This window comes from Triticum dicoccoides, chromosome 7B (assembly GCF_002162155.2).
Source record: "Triticum dicoccoides isolate Atlit2015 ecotype Zavitan chromosome 7B, WEW_v2.0, whole genome shotgun sequence".
NCBI classification, from domain to species: domain Eukaryota; kingdom Viridiplantae; phylum Streptophyta; class Magnoliopsida; order Poales; family Poaceae; genus Triticum; species Triticum dicoccoides.
In genome coordinates, this window is record NC_041393.1 from 424,522,970 (window position 1) to 424,545,770 (window position 22,801).

Consider the following 22,801-nt stretch of genomic DNA (forward strand, 5'->3'; position numbering starts at 1 on the left):
GGGGGTGCCCCCCCTATCTTATGGGCTCCTCGAGGGTCTTCTGACTTGATCTCCAAGCCTCCAGGATGATATTCTTCCAAAAAATCACGATGCCGAAGGTTTCATTCTGTTTGGACTCCGTTTGATATTCCTTTTCTTTGAAATACTGAAACAGGCAATAAAACAGCAATATGGGCTGGGCCTCCGGTTAGTAGGTTAGTCCCAAAAATGATATAAAAGTTTATAATAAAGTCCATAAACATCCAAAAGGGGTAATATAATAGCATGGAACAATCAAAAATAATAGATACGTTGGAGACGTATCAAGCACCGCCTGGCTCTTGTCGTCCAATGGGCCATCTGCAGCAATGCGTGTCTTCTACATGTGTAATCTGTCGTATTAAGAACATCTATTTAGCCCCTATGTTTAGATAAACCTTGCCTATGGTTTTCGACGATGCCCGACATTGCTTTTGTACAACTACCAGCGATATTATAACCTATGTAACCCCAGATGTTATTACTCAGGCTTACCGGAAAACTGCGGAAAACGGCAGTGATCAGCAACCATGTGTGTGCTAACAACAGCCTGATGCGTGCCTAATCTCCAATATTCTGATGCCCACCTTGTAGCTGCAAGTTCGTTCCATCGGTCCAATAATATGTATGTCCTTTTTAGATGGTGCTGCTACGTGTAGCATCGTACTCTAATACTAAGTAGTTAACCTGCTTCCTTTCTCCAAATATAGAGTGGCACTATTAGTGGTACCACTGCCTGATATATGTTCTTTGTGTATGTTTGAATATCGATGAGAACTCGGATCCTAATCAGGATTACGAATCACCAGTTAAACTTAATGTTTCAATATCATTCATTCTTTGACTTTCTCCTGATGTTGTATGACTCGTGTCTTCTGTATCAAAAGCAATCGTGCTTTCTAAAAGAAATTGTTCACATCTTACAAGAAAAGATCCACAAAAGAAAAATTAATCCAATCTGCCGGTGTGACTAGGTCCAAAGTATTCACATTGCCATTGCACCATCAAATTGCATCAGGCCTGGTGGAATAGGAATAATGCAGAGCTTCAGCTAGGAATTCTGTTGTTCCTGAGTCGACAAAACAAGTATTATGTTCTATTCAGGCCTAATGAACATGTATCTATGTGCGGCCCAAATACAGCCTGCCTACAGCCCAGTCGCGGAGAGTGGAGGTGACACTAGGAACAATTATCCCCTCCGATAAATCTTTCACGCAACAGGACACACACCTGCCCTGTGGCTACTCGTTGAAACCTCTGTGCGATGGTGCATGCGGTGAATCTCACCGCCGAGGCCCAGAGCGGGCGAGGCACGCTTATCCCCTCCTTCTCTACATCTTATCCATTCCTCTCCTCCCCATTCTCTCTCATAGCACTCTCAGATCTAACCCTCAGCGACAGCCGTCAGAAACTTGCCATGGAAGCTACGAAGACCGCCGCCGACTGACTCTTCCCCACGGTATTCCTTTTGTCGCCATTGTATTTTACTACTCTCATATGTTCCCTTCTCTTACTGCAAATTGGATGCTCTAATCCGATTTCTCATGCTTCTTTTAGATCCACGCTTTTTTCTGCCGACCCGCCTAGCAGTTCTTGTACCACCGGTCACAATCATCTTCCTCAGGTCTATATCTATTCCGTTCTGGTCTAATTTACTGTTAAGCTGGCTTTGAGGCACCAATACATAACGTGGCTGAAACCCCTTATGCCAGTGCTTTTGATTTTTTTTATCCTTAGTATTGTGTCTGACTAGCTGAGACATGGTGGTGTTTGAGTGTGGTCAGTCTTAATATCCTTTCTGTCCAAGGTAAACAAAATAGATGAGAGCGATGGATCTACCTAATAATTTACTTCAATTCCACAACCCTCCTATAAGCTGTGAATTATGTATTACAAGAAAATGATAGTAGGCATCCTGATCCACCTGCAATTAGTCTTCTCATCACAAAATCCAAACTGTAGCACCCACTTGTCACCTATCATGTTTTCTTCCCCTTCCAACCCATACAGACTTGAGGCTGATACTATACTTCAAGCCAGCTCTTTGTGATAGTGACATTCACTCTCGTTTGCGGTAGGTCCGGACAATGGCTTGTGTTCCAATTTCGTCTAAGATCCTGCTTGATGCTATGTTAGAGAAGGTTGGCCTTCCAGAGGCCACCTACTCAGCAAGCCCAAAAGATGATAGCCGTCTGCAAGTCACCGTTACCTTCTATCCAATCAAGATCAGGCTCAAGGGTTCACCTGTCAAGGTTTCCCTTTCTACCTCGGACCACCAAGATCTGGAGGAAGCTCAAGATTATGTAGCTGCTGTAGCAATTAAGTACATGGATGCTTATGAGGGCGTGGTTCCAAAAGACTACATCTATGATCAACTGAAGGCTGTGGAAAAAACAAATGCACTATTGTATGAGCATCTCAAGGCAATGAAGAGGGACAACACATGTCTGAGACAGAAGCTAAAAGAGAGCATTGGCAAAAACAAACTCCTGAGCAAAGGATGGGATGGATCCCTGGACACAGAACAGAGCGTCGTCAACAATCTTAAGCATTTGGTCAGCAGCAGGATGAGTCCAGGATCTGCTCCATATGACCTAGAGCTTAACAATGTTCTTCTCAATGTAGAGGCCAACGGTGAATATCTTCAGCAGTACACCGATGAGGCAATGGTTAACCTTCAAGAGACTGGCGTTTATCCGTATGGTCAGGAACAACCAACAGATGAAGATGGAGGTCTGTCAACCCAAAGCGATGGAAATCCACCGTCACACCCAGAATTAAGGACCTCATTTTATGATGAGGAGATCTTTGATAACAAAGGGTGCTGCTCTAATGACTTTCGTGCCCTGCCTGAAGATCGCTTCTAATCTCATAAGGACCATCAGATCGGCATCATCATCGTTAGAGCTAGTCGTTGTTTCCTACTAATATAATTATCTATAGCCCTATGTCGTGTGTGTCCTATCGAACCATGCTACAATCAGTGCGTCCGAATCTATCTATTTGGTTGTGATTGTTTGTATGTAAGTGTGCACCTGATAATGTAATCTACCGTATCGAACCATATCCTATCGAACCATGCTACTCTCAGTTATGCAGCATATGCTACCAAAGCTTCGTGCTTTGTCTGTTTGTTTTGCTGCACGCTGTTGTATTTGAATCGTGTGTTGAATTGCATTTCTATGCTTTCAAATTTACCTGAGCATTCTGCCTTTACTATCATACTTCTGTTACTTTCCTTACATAGGTCCCTATGATTGCCTTTAAATAGTTTTAACCTGTGCTTTATTCCCATGTCACTCAAGTTTTATTTAGCTCCGTCCTGCGGACATTGCCAGCTCAATGGATGATGATGATTTCATAGTCAAGGGGCTTCCACAGGTTACGGCTAGGCCATGCATATGCTTCAACATTCTTCGTGTTACTGTATCCAATTGACTTGATAAACTCTTTTGTCTTCCTATTGAATGCAGCTCTCTGCCATCTCTGTTACCATTAGCAGAAAGTATATGCTTGAACAGGCTATCAAGCGGATCCGCGCTACAATTCATGCATTTGAGCTTACTGATGATGACGACGGCACAGCAATGGCATCAGTGAAAATTGATCTACAGCCCCACAACAAAAGCATCTTGCCAACCCAACAGGTGTTCTTTGGGGAATCAACTCAATTTGCCAGCGACGCTATTGAGTCAACATGTTCTGCTGCTTTGTCCTATCTGTTGACAACGGGCATAATTACGATAGATGATTACAACTCAGCGGATCTCAATAATTGCCAGAGACAACTCAAAGCTGAGCAGTTCTGGTCATCAGAGCTACATGATCGTGTGGAGTCATTTCAAAAACAGCTCAGCTCCTTGGCTACGACAAAGAGGCCTCGTTTAGAGAGTAATGATAATAGCACTCCAACAGCTAAATGTGTGAATGCATTAGAGGTAAACATTGCTTTGCTTTGCTCTCCACTTGCGTTCCTCCAATACCACATACCATTTTACATACAATTGCTCATTGACTTGTAGGATGGCCTCAACGACACTCCCAGTTCGCTGCCGCTAAACAAACAAACATCAACCAGGTAACATGCCTTCCCTCCTGCTCTTTAGACTCATGCAATTATATACATTACTCATGTCTATTGCTTTCCCAGTGAAACAGATCACAGCTCCAGCAAAGAAACAAAATCTTAGCCTGTTGCCCGCAGAGCTTTACTCTTTAAAGACTAAATGCACGGATCACATGTAAGACAACTTCTAGAATCATTTCCTGTGTAGCATTTTCAAATGCACTGCCTAGACCTTGCTCGCCTTACATACGGTTCTGTGCTTATCCTTATAAGTTGGTGCACAAATCCCGGTCCTGCACTATTAATATATGCACTTTCTTTTAGAATTGAGCATACCGTGCTTGTCATTAGCACTCTCGTTACAACATCTACATCTCTCTTTACACAAGATTGTCATAGCCCTAGCTTTAGCTTTGCTTGTGAGCTAGTCATGTGTTGCATCATGTTTAAATTTCAGTGAAACTTGAAATGGGGATTGCCTAAACCCTAGCATCAAAGGAATTCACTAGGTTCAACTAAATATTTTCAGTGAACCCAAATGGCTTCCAAAAATGTTCATCATTTCTGGAAAATGCTGGAAACATAACCAGGGGTGTTGCACATTTTTCCATGACATATTTGGGCTCTGAATTAAATCTTATAGTATTTGCATTTGGGCATTTAAATGCTATTAAATATTTTAAATGCTCAAATAATCACAAACTAAAATGTTTACTGTTGGATATATTCCAAACAGTAGTCATGATTAGTTTCATGATTTTTGGTAATGCCCTGACATTTTTAATAAAGCCCTGAAGTTACAAAAAAATAGAAAACAGAAAACAATTTAGAAGGGAGAGAGAGAACGCCTACCTGGGCCACTTACCTGGCCGGCCCACCTGGCAGGCCCAGCACTGTGCTGGCCCGTGCCAGTCAGCTGCTTCCTCTCGCCAGGCAGGCAAAGAGGTGAGCGCCAGCGTGCTCGAGCTCGCCACGCCGTCACCTGCTTGTCGCCGAGCCGCTGGACGCGTGGATGAGTTCCTCCTCGTCGCCTCGCACCCCCTGGAACCCCCTCGCTCACTGCCTCGTCCCCATCCCCTCCTCTGGTTCTCTCCCCTGCATCGTCCGAGCGCCGCTTGCCGTCGCCGTAGCTACCGCCCACGCCAAGCCCCATTTCCGTGTTCCACTGGTCCGCCATCGATCATCGCCTCACCAAGCCGAAGGACACACCGCCGGATGCCCTGTGACGACGCCTCCAAGCTCATCACCGCCCGGACTTCGCCCGTTGTTCTCCGTCGTCCCTGCCTCCCCGAGCTCGACGCCTGTCTCATTAGAACCGCGGTGAGCTGCTGACCATTTCCCCTCTGTTCCCTTGCTTGCCCCCGCCCTCTAGTCGCCGCCGCAAGATCACCCAAGCTCCGGCCGCCGCCATGGCCGGCGAGCCTTGCGCTCGCGAGCTCCTCCGCTCAAACCCGCCGCACGGTTGTGCTCCTGGAGCTCCCAGGAGTCCAGAGAACCCCTTTGGCCAGCCGCTAGCACTCCGTAGCCTCGTTCCGCTTGACGTCCGAACACCGGCCGCCGCGCTTGTCATCGCCGGCGACGATTCCGGCCACCATAGGCTCGGCCTCCTCCACCACTCGACGCGCGCCTGCAAGAGCTCTCCAACAAGCCCAAGAACGGCCTCGTCCGTGCCCTGTGGGCGTTTCCCGAGCCACGCCGCCGTCTCGGGCCTCGCCGGCGTCGAATCGCCGGTGGGTTTGACCCACTTTGACCCCGGTCGGGCCCCACCTGGGTCACTGACATGTGGGGCCGGTACTAGCTAGATTAGTTAGATGTTAGTTAGTGCTAATCACCACTGTTAGGTGCTAATCCTCTCGCTAAACTAAACCTGAGCCACTGACATGTGGGCCCAGCCCCGCTGACATTTTCGTTAGGATTAGTTTAACCCTAATCAACTTAGTTAACCAACTGAGTCACTGACCAGTGGGCCCCACTAGTCAGGTTTGACCTGGCGGCGCCTGTTAACCTGCTAAGGTCAGCATGACCTAATGCTGACGCAGTAAACATTTCTGGAATTAAAGTAAATCAGAAATGATTTATAAATTTCAAAAAATGATCTAAACTTCTAAAATTCATAGAAAATCAACCGTAGCTGAAATAATTTATATATGAAAAATGATCAGAAAATCTAATCTATCCATCTGCACTGGTTTCATGCATGTTAGAACACATTAACCTTGTTGTTTAGGTGAAACAAGTTAATGCACTATTATGACCTCTTAAAATGGGTTTGCATTTGAATCTTTGGTTCAAATGGACTCATCTCAATATGTTCTAGCTTGCATTAGCCAAAACACATTCTTATTGCCATGTCATAGCATGCATCATATTGTGCATTGCATTGATCGTGTTTCTTCTCTGTTTGCCGGTGTTGTTCCCCCTTGGTAGACGTTGTGCCGACGTTGTGATCGTTGACACTGATGAAGACTCAATGCTATCTTCAGAAGTGCCAGGCAAGCAAAAACCCCTTGTTCATTCTGATACAATCCCACTCTCTCTCCTGCTCTCTTTTATTGCATTAGGACAACAACGATTCATCTGTTACTTGTTGCGGTAGTTGAACCCCTTTCCTCTGCATGACCTGTCATTGCCACAGTAAATAGATGAAACGCACTAGCATGAGTAGGAGTTGTTTGAGCCCTGATGTGCCTACTCATTCATGCTTGTTTGTCATGCCTGCTACTGCTTAGAGTTGAGTCAGGTCTGATTCATCGGGGATGAATCGGAGGTGTGTAAACATGTCCTATTATGTGTGACCTAAGTGTGTGAACACGATTTGGTAAAGGTAGCGGTGAGAGGCCATGTAGGAGTACATGGTGGGTTGTCTCATTGAAGCCGTCCTCAGGAACTGAGTTCTGTGTTTATGATCCATGAAACAGTTACTACCACGCATTGGGCCCGAAACCAATGGACCCTCTCGGCTTCTTAATCACCCTTGTCCTCTGTCCAGGAGTTGCAAGTAGTTTCTGGTGTTTGTAGTATGCTGGAGGCTGTGGGCAGCGCTGACTGGAGGGGTGGGCTGTGATGCGGTAGGCACGTGGTCGGGTATACCAGGCGCCAGTTTGGTGTCACGGAACCCTGTACACATCGTTTGGGGCTGTGAGCGAAACCCCGGCCGGATATCCTCGCGGATGGAACCCGAATAGGCGATAAACCTGGACTAGAGACTTAAGTGTTTAGGTAGGTCGTGGCCGACACCCTCACTGGGCTTCCGCTTGAAGGTTGCCGAGTACATGTCGTGTAAACGGCGGTAAGTGGTGAGAGCGTGTGTGAAGAAGTACACCCCTGCAGGGTTAACATCATCTATTCGAATAGCCGTGTCCGCGGAAAAGGACTTCTGGGTTGCCTATACAGTTCATAGACAAGTGAAAGTTGATACTCTAAAATACGCAAGATAAGTGTGAGTGCTATGGATGGCGTTCTCGTAGGGAGACGGGAGCGGATCCATAGTGGTGTATTGATATGGTGAATATGTGGACTCGTGTGCGCCACCTCAAAAGAGTTACTTGCAGTCGTAGTTTAGGATAGCCACCGAGTCAAAGCTGGCTTGCTGCAGTTAAACCCCACCATCCCCTTTGTTGATAATGATGCATATGTAGTTAGTTCTGATGTAAGTCTTGCTGGGTACATTTGTACTCACGTTTGCCTATTTTATGTTTTTGCAGAGAGACTTCAGTCTCGCTAGTAGTTCCATGTGGACTTCGACGTTTAGCTTGTTACCTCAGCTACGATCTTGTGCCCTCGGCAGGATCTGGTAGATAGTCAGGCTTTTTAGCCTTTTTCATTTGTAGATGTCTGTACTCAGACATGTTAAGCTTCCGCATGTGCTTGATTTGTATGCTCTGAATGTTGGGTCATGAGACCTATGTTTATAATATCTCGCTCGTCGGAGCCTATTGAATAAAATACTTGAGTCGTAGAGTCATGTTGTGATGCCATGTTGTATTTGCACATATCGAGCATATTGTGTGTATGTTATTGAAATGCTTGGTATGTGTGGGATCTGACTAATTAGTTGTTTATCCTTAGTAGCCTCTCTTACCGGGAAATGTCTCCTAGTGCTTCCACTGAGCCATGGTAGCTTGCTACTGCTCCGGAACACTTAGGCTGGCCGACATATGTCCTTCGTTCCTGTGTCTGTCCCTTCGGGGAAATGTCACGCGATGAATACCGGAGTCCTGTTAGCCCGCTATAGCCCGGTTCATCGGAGTCCTGCTAGCCCAGTGCTATAGCCTAGATTCACTCGCTGATGATCGACACGTTCGATGCTGGGTCATGGATGCCTGTCCCTGTAAGTTTGTGCCACTTTGGGTTTACGACTAGCCTTGTCAGCCCGGGCTCCTTATCATATAGATGCTAGCGACACTATCATATACGTGTGCCAAAAGGCGCAAACGGTCCCGGGCAAAGGTAAGGCGACACCCGTGGGAATACCGTGCGTGAGGCCGCAAAGTGATTTGAGGTGTTACATGCTAGATCGATGTGGCATTGAGTCGGGGTCCTGACAGCTTTGGTATCAGAGCCTGACTGCCTGTAGGATTACCAAGCCAAACTGGTCGAAGTTGTGTCTAGAAATGCTTTAGTTATGTAAGGGAATTGATTGTGGAAGGGAACGTAAGGCTCTTTTTACTCCTTATACCTTATGGCCTTCTGATCCGAGTCATCCTCTTCTCTTCTACGGGGTTTAAGAACTAGGCCTTCTTATCTATCTATCAGGATGACGTGTTACTAATCCAGACTTATGAGATTGTTGGTTTTACGCCCCAGTTCAGTTTATACTACTTTCGTGTGTCCATAGTTGGTCTCGGAACCTTGATTTTGTGCTTCTGAGTGGTTATGCCACCATTTTCGCTAGATGTCTCAAATATTTTTGAGCATTTACAGCTGTTATGCTGTCCGAGTCATCCCAGGTTTCTAAACAATCTGATGCACTTGCAAATCATTTCCCTCTGGTGTTTATGTTCCTTTGGGCCAGGTTAATCACACTAATTGCTGAGCTGAGGTATTCTATTACCTCGACTTATATGTTGGAGTTAATATTATGACCCTAGGTGTCTTAGAGAACCACCTAGTAATCTAGCCATGTTTTGTGTTCTCGGTGTGATAATTCTGGCCTTTATTCTCGAAAGCATCCCGTGATGCCATTTAGTAGTAGGTATTCTACTCCTGGGTTTTCTGAACCCGAGATTTCCCTACGTACTTCATGTTGTTAGTGTTGCTCATACCTTTAGGATGTTAGTAACCATTGCGATAGTCCTCGAGGTCCGTGGTATTTCCTTCTTTCAAATACTATGAACCACTTATGGCAGAAGTTCCTCGCTGAACCGAAAGATCACAACCAGAGTCCTCTTGATGAGTTCTCGATTCCATGTTGTAACTCTGCCAATCCTACCTCTCTGCATGGATTATCCGAAAGAAATTTGTTGAACTTGGTTCGACATACTAATCTATGCATCCACAACTCAGAAAATCATATGTTCCTTTGAGTTGTCCCCCTTTAGTTGTACCCTGACCTTCATCTATCGATTGATAGTCAGGAGTAGTCGTGCATTCGTGTTCATCGATGCCTTTTACTTCTGTGGTCCGTCAAGCCATTCTATCCGGAATGACTAGGAGAAACAAACTCCAGTACCTCATCCATATCCAGGATTGCGTCAAAGCAGTTGTACTCCGCAGATCAAAATTAATCAAGCTTTTGATCCGTTCTACTCTGAAGTGTTACCCTCTTTACGTCAGGATCGTCATGAGAATTGCACTATCTCTTATGAATTCTTGATGCAGTGATACTTCTTGCCATCATTGTTCATTTCTCGGTTCCCGTGTTGTTGCAACCGGAATGCCGACGGGTGAACTATGATGTGTGAAATCAATACTCCTGGCAACTTTGTTGCTTGGTAGTTAAAGGACAATAACCTCATTCTTAGCATGTTGGTTATTGAATCATCACCATAAGGATGATCGTGCTACCTAGTCCTTAGTTCCGGTGCAGTCTCCGACCAATGAGTTAGGATAGTGCCAATCCTTGCTTATTTGATCATATCGTCTTGCCTGAAAAGCAAGATTGTTCTCAAGCTTAGTAACATATCAATGGTTCGTGATTTTTCGAATATCTCCTCGAAAGTATCACTAGGTCGTTACCCGACGGTTATGTTGAGCTCGTGATCAAGTTGGTTTCATATAAACCACCCCTTCTCCAAGAATCTGTGTTGCATACCCCTGAGCTGTTTGGTCAAGCTAAACAACAACTTTGAGAGTTGGAAGATGGAAGCTCGTCTGATTTAGTTCATCTTAAGGGATATCTTTCTGTGTGTGTGTGTGTTGAAGAAAGATGATATCTTCATCAATTGGTCCTTGTGATCAGTTGTTGTACCTTTTTTCATGCCAAAACTTTGATTTGAGTGTGGGCTATCGTCAAATCAAATCAGAACCAACGATATTTGTAATGTTGTCTTACTCGTGGTTGGTCCCTTGAGCATACACCATTATATCTTTTGGGTCTGACCAATGCAATCACTTGTTCACATAATTATGGAACTCCATCTTCATGGAAACCTGGATGAATTATTGTTGAGCCCATTGACAACATCCTTATCTCCTCCATGATCGTGTTGAACATCCAGCTAGTATTGGAAACTTCTATAAGCATTTCTTCATGCTAGCTCATGAAGCATATGTTCGGATGTAAGAAGTGACTTTCTCCAGCTCATGTGCAATTGATGTAAGTTGCCGCCGTGAGTTCGAGAAAGATTGTTTTTGCTTCCTTGGAATCATCCCAAGTTAGTCACACATGTGCGAAGTGCTCTATGGTTTGATAGGTTGGCCGCCTCCATTCTATATGTGTTTCCTAGCACACCAAGCCACTGATTGATTTGTTCAGGGAGAAGAAGTTCCGTCTTAAGAATCATGACTTATGCTAGGACTTCGTTATCCTCGATGATGGTTCCCCCAACCTGAACTTGGTAGTATTTTATTATAAGACTACCACGTGGTCATGCTTGTCTGAGACAGCATGTTCACATATGTGTAGCAGAACCAGCTCATGTTTTGGAGCTTACTATCGTAGTTCATTTTCCGAGAATCTCGCAACGTCATCTCGTCGATTTGTGTGGCAAACTTTCATTTTTCTTTCCAGGCTCGATGAGTCTGGATTATTTTTACACCAACCATATCTGAATCTCAGGCAGATATGATGGTTGGAACGTTTCCCAAGAACTATAATATTGGTCTTTCTGTAACCCGGTAAAGTGGATGTCGTGGCCAACACACCCAGCCGGAAGACCTATTATTGTAGAATCTTGATTGAGGAAGTTGGCCACCTCCCCATCAGGATTTCGTAGGATTTACTCCAGAAGTTGTTCTTATGGATTCTTTGTATTCCGAAGTCCGACCACTACTTGATGGCTATGTTGATGCTTTAGGCATGACCATAGTAAATAGTACATCAAGGAGAACATTAGAAGCGGAGTGCTAAATGTCTCTCGGTCGATTATCCGGATTTCGTTCCCTTGGCCTCGTTAAGGTGAAATCTGAGAAAGGGTTGTCTTTCTACGCATCTGCATTGTCCATCACTATTCGTCAAGGTAGTAAGATGTGTTGCCAGGATCCTTGTCTCGGATATTGGTAAAACCTTGATGAATGTGCAAATGCTCAAGTTCTTGAGAGCACGCACAAGCACTAGGTATTATCACCAGCACTAACTGGGATTGCTCCTAGTCTTTTCGGTTATGCTATAACCACTCCAACAATGGAATCACTCTCTACTATTGAGCCTCTCCCCAGTGACCAGAGTCATTCCCAACATTTGCATTTTGTTTCCAACTAGCACTTGCCATTGTGCCATTCTACCTTGGGTCCCGTCTATTGCCGATGATAAACAAAATCATCTATGGCATTGTCTTCAACAAGGTAATCCACATCATCCATTCTGGTCCGAGTATACCATTCTACCCAACCCCTCCAAACAATCGCTCGAGAATTGCCTTAGGCTGGTATAAAGAGTTTCAATGATCTCTGAATCAAAGGTAATTCTTTTTGCCACTTAGGGTAATAACTCCACGAATCACCCTCCTCCAAGATGTTCCGTTATGGTATCATGGCAACTCAACTCCTCGCTACGTTGACAACCGCTCACCACCTTCTTAAGCGTGAATTTGTTGTCTACCTAGTGAACCTCCGTCGTCTGTTCCACTTCATTCCTCTAGATGCGTGCTTCGTGTCTCAGCTCGAGAGATGTTTTTATGACTCACCCCGTGAGCTGATCCTAAGTTGTTTGATCTTCGAGAAGATCGATCCTTCTAGAATTTTCCCTTTCTACCGTTGTCATATTAGATGTAGTTCCCAAAGCAAGACGTCGAGATCAAGGTGATGCAAAGAATCAACATCCTCGAGAAAGACATCTGGATCATGAAGTTGTGTTAGCTTGTGTCCCCTTTGTCTTCTTACCTCACGTCTTGAATCTCGGGACGAGATTCTTGTTTAGTGGGGGTGAGCTGTCACAGCCCTAGCTTTAGCTTTGCTTGTGAGCTAGTCATGTGTTGCATCATGTTTAAATTTCAGTGAAACTTGAAATGGGGATTGCCTAAACCCTAGCATCAAAGGAATTCACTAGGTTCAACTAAAATATTTTCAGTGAACCCAAATGGCTTCCAAAAATGTTCATCATTTCTGGAAAATACTAACCAGGGGTGTTGCACATTTTTCCATGACATATTTGGGCTCTGAATAAAATCTTATAATATTTGCATTTGGGCATTTAAATGCTATTAAATATTTTAAATGCTAAAATAATCATAAACTAAAATGTTTACTGTTGGATATATTCCAAACAGTAGTCATGATTAGTTTCATGATTTTTGGTAATGCCCTGACATTTTTAATAAAGCCCTGAAGTTACAAAAAAAATAGAAAACAGAAAACAATTTAGAAGAGAGAGAGAGAACGCCTACCTGGGCCACTTACCTGGCCGGCCCACCTGGCAGGCCCAGCACTGTGCTGGCCCGTGCCAGACAGCTGCTTCCTCTCGCCAGGCAGGCAAAGAGGTGAGCGCCGGCGTGCCCGAGCTCGCCACGCCATCACCTACTTGCCGCCGAGCCGCTGGACGCGTGGATGAGTTCCTCCTCGTCGCCCCGCACCCCCTGGAACCCCCTCGCTCACTGCCTCGTCCCCATCCCCTCCTCTGGTTCTTTCCCCTGCACCGCCCGAGCGCCGCTCGCCGTCGCCGTAGCTACCGCCCACGCAGAGCCCCGTTGCCGTGTTCCACTGGTCCGCCGTCGATCACCGCCTCACCAAGCCGAAGGACACACCGCCGGACGCCCTGTGACGACGCCTCCGAGCTCATCACTGCCGCATCTGTCACCGGACTTCGCCCGTCGTTCTCCGTCGTCCCTGCCTCCCCGAGCTCGACGCCTGTCTCATTAGAACCGCGGTGAGCTGCTGACCATTTCCCCTCTGTTCCCTTGCTTGCCCCCGCCCTCTAGTCGCCGCCGCAAGATCACCCGAGCTCCGGCCGCCGCCATGGCCGGCGAGCCTTGTGCTCGCGAGCTCCTCTGCTCAAACCCGCCGCACGGTTGTGCTCCTGGAGCTCCCAGGAGTCCAGAGAACCCCTTTGGCTAGCCGCTAGCACTCCATAGCCTCGTTCCGCTCGACGTCCGAACACCGGCCGCCGCGCTTGTCATCGCCGGCGACGATTCCGACCACCATAGGCTCGGCCTCCTCCACCACTCGACGCGCGCCTGCAAGAGCTCTCCAATGAGCCCAAGAACGGCCTCGTCCGTGCCCTGTGGGAGTTTCCCGAGCCACGCCGCCGTCTCGGGCCTCGCCGGCGTCGAATCGTCGGTGGGTTTGACCCACTTCGACCCCGGCCGGGCCCCACCTGGGTCACTGACATGTGGGGCCAGCACTAGCTGGATTAGTTAGATGTTAGTTAGTTCTAATCACCACTGTTAGGTGCTAATCCCCTCGCTAAACTAAACCTGAGCCACTGACATGTGGGCCCAGCCCCGCTGACATTTTCGTTAGGATTAGTTTAACCCTAATCAACTCAGTTAACCAACTGAGTCACTGACCAGTGGGCCCTACTAGTCAGGTTTGACCTGGCGGCGCCTGTTGACCTGCTGAGGTCAGCATGACCTAATGCTGACACAATTAACATTTGTGGAATTAAAGTAAATCAGAAATGATTTATAAATTTCAAAAAATGATCTAAACTTCTTAAATTCATAGAAAATCAACCGTAGCTCAGAATGAAATAATTTATATATGAAAAATGATCAGAAAATCTAATCTATCCATCTGCACTGGTTTCATGCATGTTAGAACACATTAACCTTGCTGTTTAGGTGAAACAAGTTAATGCACTATTATGACCTCTTTAAATGGGTTTGCATTTGAATCTTTGGTTCAAATGGACTCATCTCAATATGTTCTAGCTTGCATTAGCCAAAACACATTCTTATTGCCATGTCATAGCATGCATCATATTGTGCATTGCATTGATCGTGTTTCTTCTCTGTTTGCCGGTGTTGTTCCCCCTTGGTAGACGTTGTGCCGACGTTGTGATCGTTGACACTGATGAAGACTCAATGCTATCTTCAGATGTGCCAGGCAAGCAATACCCACTTGTTCATTCTGATACAATCCCACTCTCTCGCTCCTACTCTCTTTTATTGCATTAGGACAACAACGATTCATCTGTTACTTGATGCGGTAGTTGAACCCCTTTCCTCTGCATGACCTGTCATTGCCACAGTAAATAGATGAAACGCACTAGCATGGGTAGGAGTTGTTTGAGCCCTGATGTGCCTACTCATTCATGCTTGTTTGTCATGCCTGCTACTGCTTAGAGTTGAGTCAGGTCTGATTCATCGGGGATGAATCGGAGGTGTGTAAACATGTCCTATTATGTGTGAGCTAAGTGTGTGAACACGATTTGGTAAAGGTAGCGGTGAGAGGCCATGTAGGAGTACATGGTGGGTTGTCTCATTGAAGCCGTCCTCAGGAACTGAGTTCTGTGTTTGTGATCCATGAAACAGTTACTACCACGCATTGGGCCCGAAACCAATGGACCCTCTCGGCTTCTTAATCACCCTTGTCCTCTGTCCGGGAGTTACAAATAGTTTCTGGTGTTTGTAGTATGCTGGAGGCCGTGGGCAGTGCTGACCGGAGGGGTGGGCTGTGATGCGGTAGGCACGTGGCCGGGTATACCGGGCGCCCGTTTGGTGTCACGGAACCCTATACACATCGTTTGGGGCTGTGAGCAAAACCCCGGCCGGATCTCCTCGCGGATGGAACCCGAATAGGCGATAAACCTGGACTAGAGACTTGAGTGTTTAGGTAGGTCGTGGCCGACACCCTCGCTGGGCTTCCGCTTGAAGGTTGCCGAGTACATGTCGTGTAAACGGCGGTAAGTGGTGAGAGCGTGTGTGAAGAAGTACACCCCTGCAGGGTTAACATCATCTATTCGAATAGCCGTGTCCGCGGAAAAGGACTTCTGGGTTGCCTGTACAGTTCATAGACAAGTGAAAGTGGATACTCTAAAATACGCAAGATAAGTGTGAGTGCTATGGATGGCGTTCTCGTAGGGAGACGGAGCGGATCCATAGTGGTGTATTGATATGGTGGATATGTGGACCGTGTGCGCCACCTCAAAAGAGTTACTTGCAGTCGTAGTTTAGGATAGCCACCGATTCAAAGCTGGCTTGCTGTAGTTAAACCCCACCATCCCCTTTGTTGATAATGATGCATATGTAGTTAGTTCTGATGTAAGTCTTGCTGGGTACATTTGTACTCACGTTTGCCTATTTTATGTTTTTGTAGAGAGACTTCAGTCTCGCTAGTAGTTCCACATGGACTTCGACGTTTAGCTTGTTACCTCAGCTACGTTCTTGTGCCCTCGGCAGGATCTGGTAGATAGTCAGGCTTTTCAGCCTTTTTCATTTGTAGATGTCTGTACTCAGACATGTTAAGCTTCCACATGTGCTTGATTTGTATGCTCTGAATGTTGGGTCGTGAGACCTATGTTTATAATATCTCGCTCCTCGGAGCCTATTGAATAAAATACTTGAGTCGTAGAGTCATGTTGTGATGCCATGTTGTATTTGCACATATCGAGCATATTGTGTGTATGTTATTGAAATGCTTGGTATGTGTGGGATCTGACTAACTAGTTGTTTATCCTTAGTAGCCTCTCTTACCGAGAAATGTCTCCTAGTGCTTCCACTGAGCCATAGTAGCTTGCTACTGCTCCGGAACACTTAGGCTGGTCGGCATGTGTGTCATTCGTTCCTGTGTCTGTCCCTTTGGGGAAATGTCACGCGATGAATACCGGAGTCCTGTTAGCCCGCTACAGCCCGGTTCACCGGAGTCCTGCTAGCCCAGTGCTACAGCCTGGATTCACTCGATGCTGGGTCATGGATGCCTGTCCCTGTAAGTTTGTGCCACTTTGGGTTTATGACTAGCCATGTCAGCCTGGGCTCCTTATCATATGGATGCTAGCGACACTATCATATACGTGTGCCAAAAGGCGCAAACGGTCCCGGGCAAAGGTAAGGTGACACCCGTGGGAATACCGTGCGGGAGGCCGCAAAGTGATATGAGGTGTTACATGCTAGATCGATGTGGCATTTAGTCGGGGTCCTGACAAAAATTATCTATTTCTTACTTTCCAGTAGTGATCATCCTCGTCCACCCATACGTCGTCTAGACAATTATTAGAGCATTTCTTTCACAACGTAAAGCATCGCCAAAAAAACAAAATATAGCATACTAACTTGGTGTTGGTTTCCTTATCTACTGTTCCGTACATATATAACCAATGTCTTTGAGTGACCTTTTTTTATCTGATATTGCATACTTCGATATCGCCTGTTGATGTGCCTTCGAATGTAAACGTCTAACTACTTTATCATCCCCAACATCCAGGGTGCGAGACAGGACTGATGTTGCTCAAATGCAAGCATATGTGCCCGTGTTGAAGGAGTTTTGCCCTCTGTCTATGACTCAAGTGTCAATGATGCCTCTCCATATTATCGCTACCATGTCTTATTTGTTTTGGTTGCTCAGCAAATGTTTTGTTGTACAAGAATTAGACGACACTGGACCTGTATAATTATGGGCTACTCATGCAGTTTATTATTTAATTTCGAATGATGTTATCTGTTTCTATTAATATCATATCATGTATTGGAAACTCTTCTCTAAAGTAGTCCTGCTCTATGTGAACTTTTAAATGTTTGCAGAGTTTCTGTATTAATCCTTGAAATGTTCTAGTGGTTGTACAAATATGCTATATGTAGGTGCACCCAGCACTTCCTGCCTACTAACATTACTAGGGAAAAGCCTAGCAGCAGCGGGGGTTTTGGCCCTCTCAGTAGCGCGGGTACCGGTGCTACTAATAAGGCGCTACAGCTAACGTATAGCAGTAGCCCCTGTTGTCCCACGCTACTGCTATACATGTATAGCTGTAGCGCTCTTTGGAAAAGGGCGCTACTGATATTATCTGCAGTGCTGTTTACAGGGAAGCGCTACTAGTAAGGCGGCGCTACTGCTAAATTTCCCCCCTCGCTACTACTAGTTTTATTAGATTTTTTCCTGCATATTTGTTTTGTATTTTTTTTGTATTTGAATAGGCTTTATACAATAATCTTTAGCATATCATCCACATACAAATGTAATCATAGCATATACATACAATTAGTCTCATCAAATCATGTCATCATCATAATCATCATCCAACACAAAGTGGTCTCTCGTCATCAATCTTGAAAATAGCGATACAAGTCTCAATTGCTTGCAAATACATCGTCATCCATCTAAACAATGATATACGCGAGAATAGCTATCACTTTGAGTACATGAGTTCGTATCCCTCTCTCGCATTAGCGTGAACCTAAACTAACTACTGCTTGTCGCTCGGAAACCGAAAACCGATACACCTGGGCCTGACACTCCGGCCACTTGTCGTATATATACTCCTGGCATAGCACTTCTTCGCCATCTATGATCTATGCACCTGCATCGTCACATGAGTCGATGATATGCAACATATATAGTTGAGCAACAGAAAGAGACAGACTTGGCAAAAATAGAAACAACATATCATAAGCATAAATAACAAAGTTCATCGTACCCAAAATGCCCTAACTAGAGTGATTTTTCGCTAGTCGAAGAGGAGGACGGTTTAATTACATCACAAATAAAGTTTCACCGTGCATAACTCAAAGTTTTGTCATAAAAGAAAGTATGGACTAAACAGACACATTGTCATATATCGACAATCACTCCATCATGTCATGTCATCCATCCATGTCAGGGAGATAGTCCTCGAGCTTAGTGAAAGGCTTCATGTCGAGACACTGAGAGGCTATCCATGTTCAGACGTCTTCCCGCGACATTTGTCCTTCTGCGTAGAACATCCCTGTTTTCCGATGACCTCATTCATGATGATTTGGGCAAGTTCGCGCTGGATGTTATAGAACTCAGCTCGAAGTCGATGATCCTCGATATCTCCTATGTCCTTTGCCCATTGCAGAATATGGGCATCGCCAGATCTAGGTGACATGTGAAGGTTCTAGTGATCCCGTCTGTACTCCAGCATGTGGTGTAGGACATAGAATCCATCATTAAGAGAATCGTTCGGTTGCTGGATGCAGCAGAAGTCGGTCTTATGGCTGAAGGCGGCCCTGCCGCCCCTTCTCTTCTTGTCCCTAACCTCTCCACCCCTTGCTTGGTAGTAAAACATAGCACTGTCAAGAACATCTTTGATGTGGGTGTAATCCTTTTTGTGAATGTTCTTCGATGAGTCCAAGTAAAGAGCGTGGGAGAATCGGGGGTAGAGGATGATGAGGACGGCGCGCCCGCCGCTGCGCAAAATAAATACACCTCAAATTATTTAGCCTCCACCATGAAATGAATTATTGAATCCGAAGGAAGGATAGCAGCGCGGATGACTTACACGGGATGATAAGGCACGAAAATTGCCTCCTTGTCCTTATTGGCGAGCGTGAAACTGACGATGTAATCCCTCGCGTGTTCACGCTGCTCTGCACAGACTCCCAAGAAGCCCTCGTGCATGTAGTACGGGTCAGCGACACAGATATGATGTATCTACTCAACCCCAATGATGTAGTTCATGTGCAAGGCATAAAGGTGGACAAACGTAAAATCCAGCTTCTTCACGTGAAACATGTCGAATATGTAATCGAATCGAAGGAAGAACTTATCCTCGGGGAAGCTGTCGACGTACGACATTTGCCGCGGAACGTTAACCATGTAGAGTGGGTGTCCTGGATCTTTCGAGGCGATGAGACCTTTCTCTACCCGCAACACATCGTCATGAAGTCTCCTTAGATCGCCGAATCTGGCCCGTAGCACTGTTTCAGGTAGGATTGGTTTACCGGGGATATGCCATTTATCCGCATCGGGGATATCTATACGGTCCTGAAGCCGAGGCTGCGGAGGCGGCTGGATCATAGAATCAGCTTTTTTGCCTTTCCTTGCTCTCTTCCTAGACTTCTTTACTACCGGAAGGTCGTCAATAATACGTTGAGACGGTAATTCAGGCACCGACTCATGACGCTCAAACTCTGAGGAGGCGCCAGTATAGACATACTGTTCAGCGCTATCGTCATCCTCATCCTCATCCATGGCGACGTCATCAGCAACTAATGGAGCCTCCTCCTTACCCCGTCCGCTATCACCCAACCCAACACCCGACGCTAATTGGGTAGGTGGGGTGTTGATGTTCATACCTTGCTGAGGCTGCGTGCTCGTGGGTGTGCTCCCGGCCGCCTCCAGACGAAGCAGACTCTTTGGCCACAACAGGACCCACCCATTGCAACAATCACCAAGCCGCCGCGGGGTCTCGTCGTCATCCCCCACTAGTATTAGAGGAATTCTCGTGGCCCGGTTTGACACTGGCCATGTTGAAGACATTCGGGGGGATCGGCCGGCTGTGGAACAATGGTTCCTTCGGCTCCATTATCGTCGCCTTCCACACGTCCACCTTCTGTTCGCTGATGATGTACAATATGGTGCACGGGGTTTTGTCGGCCTGCAAAGAAAAGTCTGCGACGTGAGACATTCGAAAGGCAACGAAAACGGGAGATTATACATTTATATTGAAGGGGGCCGGTGTGACAGCTACCGTGAGGGCGTCGAGCTCAGCCAAAGAGGAGGCACCACCGAGCACGTCCGGTGCGGGAGCCGGTGCGGGAGCAGGTGCGAGAGCCGGTGCGGGAGCAGGTGCGGGAGCCGGTGTGGGAGCAGGTGCGGGAGCCGGTGCGGGAGCAGGTACGGGAGCCGGTGCGGGAGCAGGTGCTCCCAAGAAGTCAGCAAGGGGAAAGTCCTCTGCATTTTTTCTGGATTTCGCCTTGTCCAAGTGAAAACGCCCGTCACCAAGGAAGTAGATATATCTGCAATCGCCTGTTTTGCGGCAGGTACCGCTGTTGCGACTGTCTGAGATGATTTCTTCTCAACCGCAATCTCAACCTTCTTGTCGATGTTTTCTTCAGTTAACCTCCGTCTTTCCTTTCTCTCCTCCGTGGTCTCACGGTAGTACTTCTTCCACGTGGCGCCGTCTCCGACACCGTGCACGCGTCCATACGACGGTCGAGTATCCACCGGTTGTTGTTTCAATATGTTCAATGCCCGGTTGAATGGAGTGTCCCACTTGGGCCTCGCCAATGCCTCAGACGGCGAGTCGCTTTCGGCCGCAATCTGGTGCTGCTCTCTCTGCAAAAGGCACAAGGATCGTTTACAAATATGACTAATGTGTGCAGTCGAATTGATCAGAAACTAAAATTACCAGCAGTCTCATGAACTCCGTAATGACCGGTGTTGTCTCGTAAACCTTCTTCACTGGGCCCCAACGGTGCCGGCCCCTCAGGACGTCACGCTCCTGCGGGACGGTAAAATCTGCCAAGGGGTCTGGGATGCCCAGACTCGCGGCTTCCGCGTCCTCCTTGGCCCATTTGGACCTCTTTCCGCCGTAACCACGGCTTCCGAGGTGGTGGCTCCCAATGTTCCTGTTTTGAAGCCCCTTCATGTACTTAGACTTTTTTTTGGTAGCTTCGGCCTCGCAAGCCAGCTTGAATATTTGAAACTGCTCTTCCGTGATTGTCGGATTATCCTTTACAATCTCGGAGTAGGGTTCCCCGTCGTTGATCTTTGCTTTCACTCGATTTTTCCAGGCGGCCAACGCATCGCTAAACTTGGTCATGGCGTGTTTGTTTATCTTCTTCATTGACGGGTCCTCGTCTAGATCTTCATAATCCTTCTCATTTCGGCCCGTGAACAAGAATATCTGGTGAAACTTCTTTAGGAGGGAGCTCCTCATATTTTCTATCTTCTGTAGTTTCTCATCGTTAATGGTGGCGGTTGTCCGTACGATGCAGCCTATTTGATTGTCGTAGCACGCGCGCGCTTCCTCGGGCGCCTTTGGCTCAAAATTGTCGTCGTCCAACTCCGTGACCACCAGTCTAGTAGTCCTGAGTTTGTTAGGAACCCGTTGCCTCTTTGCTTTCGGTTCTACATCGGCTCCGCTCCCCGAGGCAACACCGGTCTCAGCGTCGGTCTCGATGCCGGTCTGAATCTCAGCATCGGTCTCAGTCTCAGCACCCGTCTGCGTGTCAGTCTCAGTCCCCGATGCCATCGGTGGGCCCAGGAACAACATATATTGATCGTCGGTAAGGCTAAAAAATTCGTCTGCCGCCCGGTAGACGTCGTCGCAATCACCAGAACGCTGTCCTTCATTGTTGCTAGCCATGTTTCCTATGATTAAATCTAGTCAATTAATTCTAGACCTAATAAAATGAATAATGACATAAAAAGGACTATTGTTTTGCAGGAATGTTGACTCCTTCCTGGTGCGGCAAATCCCGGGCACTCGATATGTCCTAGTTTGTAGCACAAGTCATGCCGAAATTCACGGAAAATTTCGGCATGACCTTTTCTAAAAAGTGGACAAATCGAGAACCTGAAATTTGCCGGAACAGAAATGAATCAACATACCGGCAAAACACAGGCCACTCAGCATCATTCCCTGGAAACAACAAAGCCACTTGGGCACAATCGAACAACTTCAATGAAAAGATATAACATGACCACTTCAATGAAAAATAAAATTTGCCTAAATTCTTTTCCTTGAAAAATAGTGGTCTTTTCAAAAATCAAAAACCTTTGCAAAATGACCTCACTAAAAACTTCTCTGCCTAGGACAGAACCCAAATTATGTTGATCTAGCTATTCCTCTCTCTCACACACAAACACACATTATTATCTCTAACCCTTCTCTCCCTAGGACAGAACCCAATTAAATTGCAAAGGAACTCCATTTCTCTAAACCTTCTGACCTAATGCTCTAAAATAAAAAAATTCCTCTAACCTAGCCAACCTACTTAACCTAGCTTTTTAATCCAATGAACCTAATTAACCTACCTATTTAACCTAGTTAGTTAATCTAGTTTACCTAGATAATTAACCCTAATTAAACTAGTTAACACAGCTAGTTCTCTGTCAAAGCCCAAAATAAATTTTTGCACTAATTAACCTAGATAATTAACCTAATTAAACTAGTTAACCTGACTAGTTCTCTGTCAAAGCCCTAACTAAAATTTTGCACTAACCTAGATAATTAACCTAATCAAACTAGTTAACCTAACTACTTCTCTGTCAAAGCCCTAA

At 46.2% G+C, this 22,801-nt stretch overlaps 1 protein-coding gene across 5 annotated transcripts; it reads left to right on the plus strand.

Moving 5' to 3' along the window:
• The first annotated feature begins 1,266 nt into the window (after positions 1–1,266).
• Positions 1,267–17,316, plus strand: LOC119340753. Of its 5 annotated transcripts, none has more exons than XR_005164655.1 (7): positions 1,267–1,477; positions 1,576–1,642; positions 3,324–3,399; positions 3,492–3,956; positions 4,041–4,096; positions 4,169–4,259; positions 17,042–17,316. XR_005164655.1 is itself a non-coding variant. In XM_037612677.1 (6 exons), exons 3-6 carry the CDS (start codon positions 3,361–3,363, stop codon positions 4,206–4,208), a joined length of 600 nt encoding a protein of 199 aa, XP_037468574.1. In that variant the 5' UTR covers positions 1,267–1,477; positions 1,576–1,642; positions 3,324–3,360; the 3' UTR covers positions 4,209–4,489. The 5 variants fall into 5 exon arrangements, 2 of the variants coding, with proteins under 2 accessions (XP_037468574.1, XP_037468573.1); XR_005164657.1 differs by lacking the exon at positions 17,042–17,316 and adding an exon at positions 7,789–7,836; XR_005164656.1 differs by lacking the exon at positions 17,042–17,316 and adding an exon at positions 6,512–6,561.
• The last annotated feature ends 5,485 nt before the right edge of the window (positions 17,317–22,801 follow it).

Bases quoted from the DNA above. Each gene is read 5' to 3' on its own strand.
- LOC119340753 (XM_037612676.1), top strand. From the start codon at position 2,106: ATGGCTTGTGTTCCAATTTCGTCTAAGATCCTGCTTGATGCTATGTTA.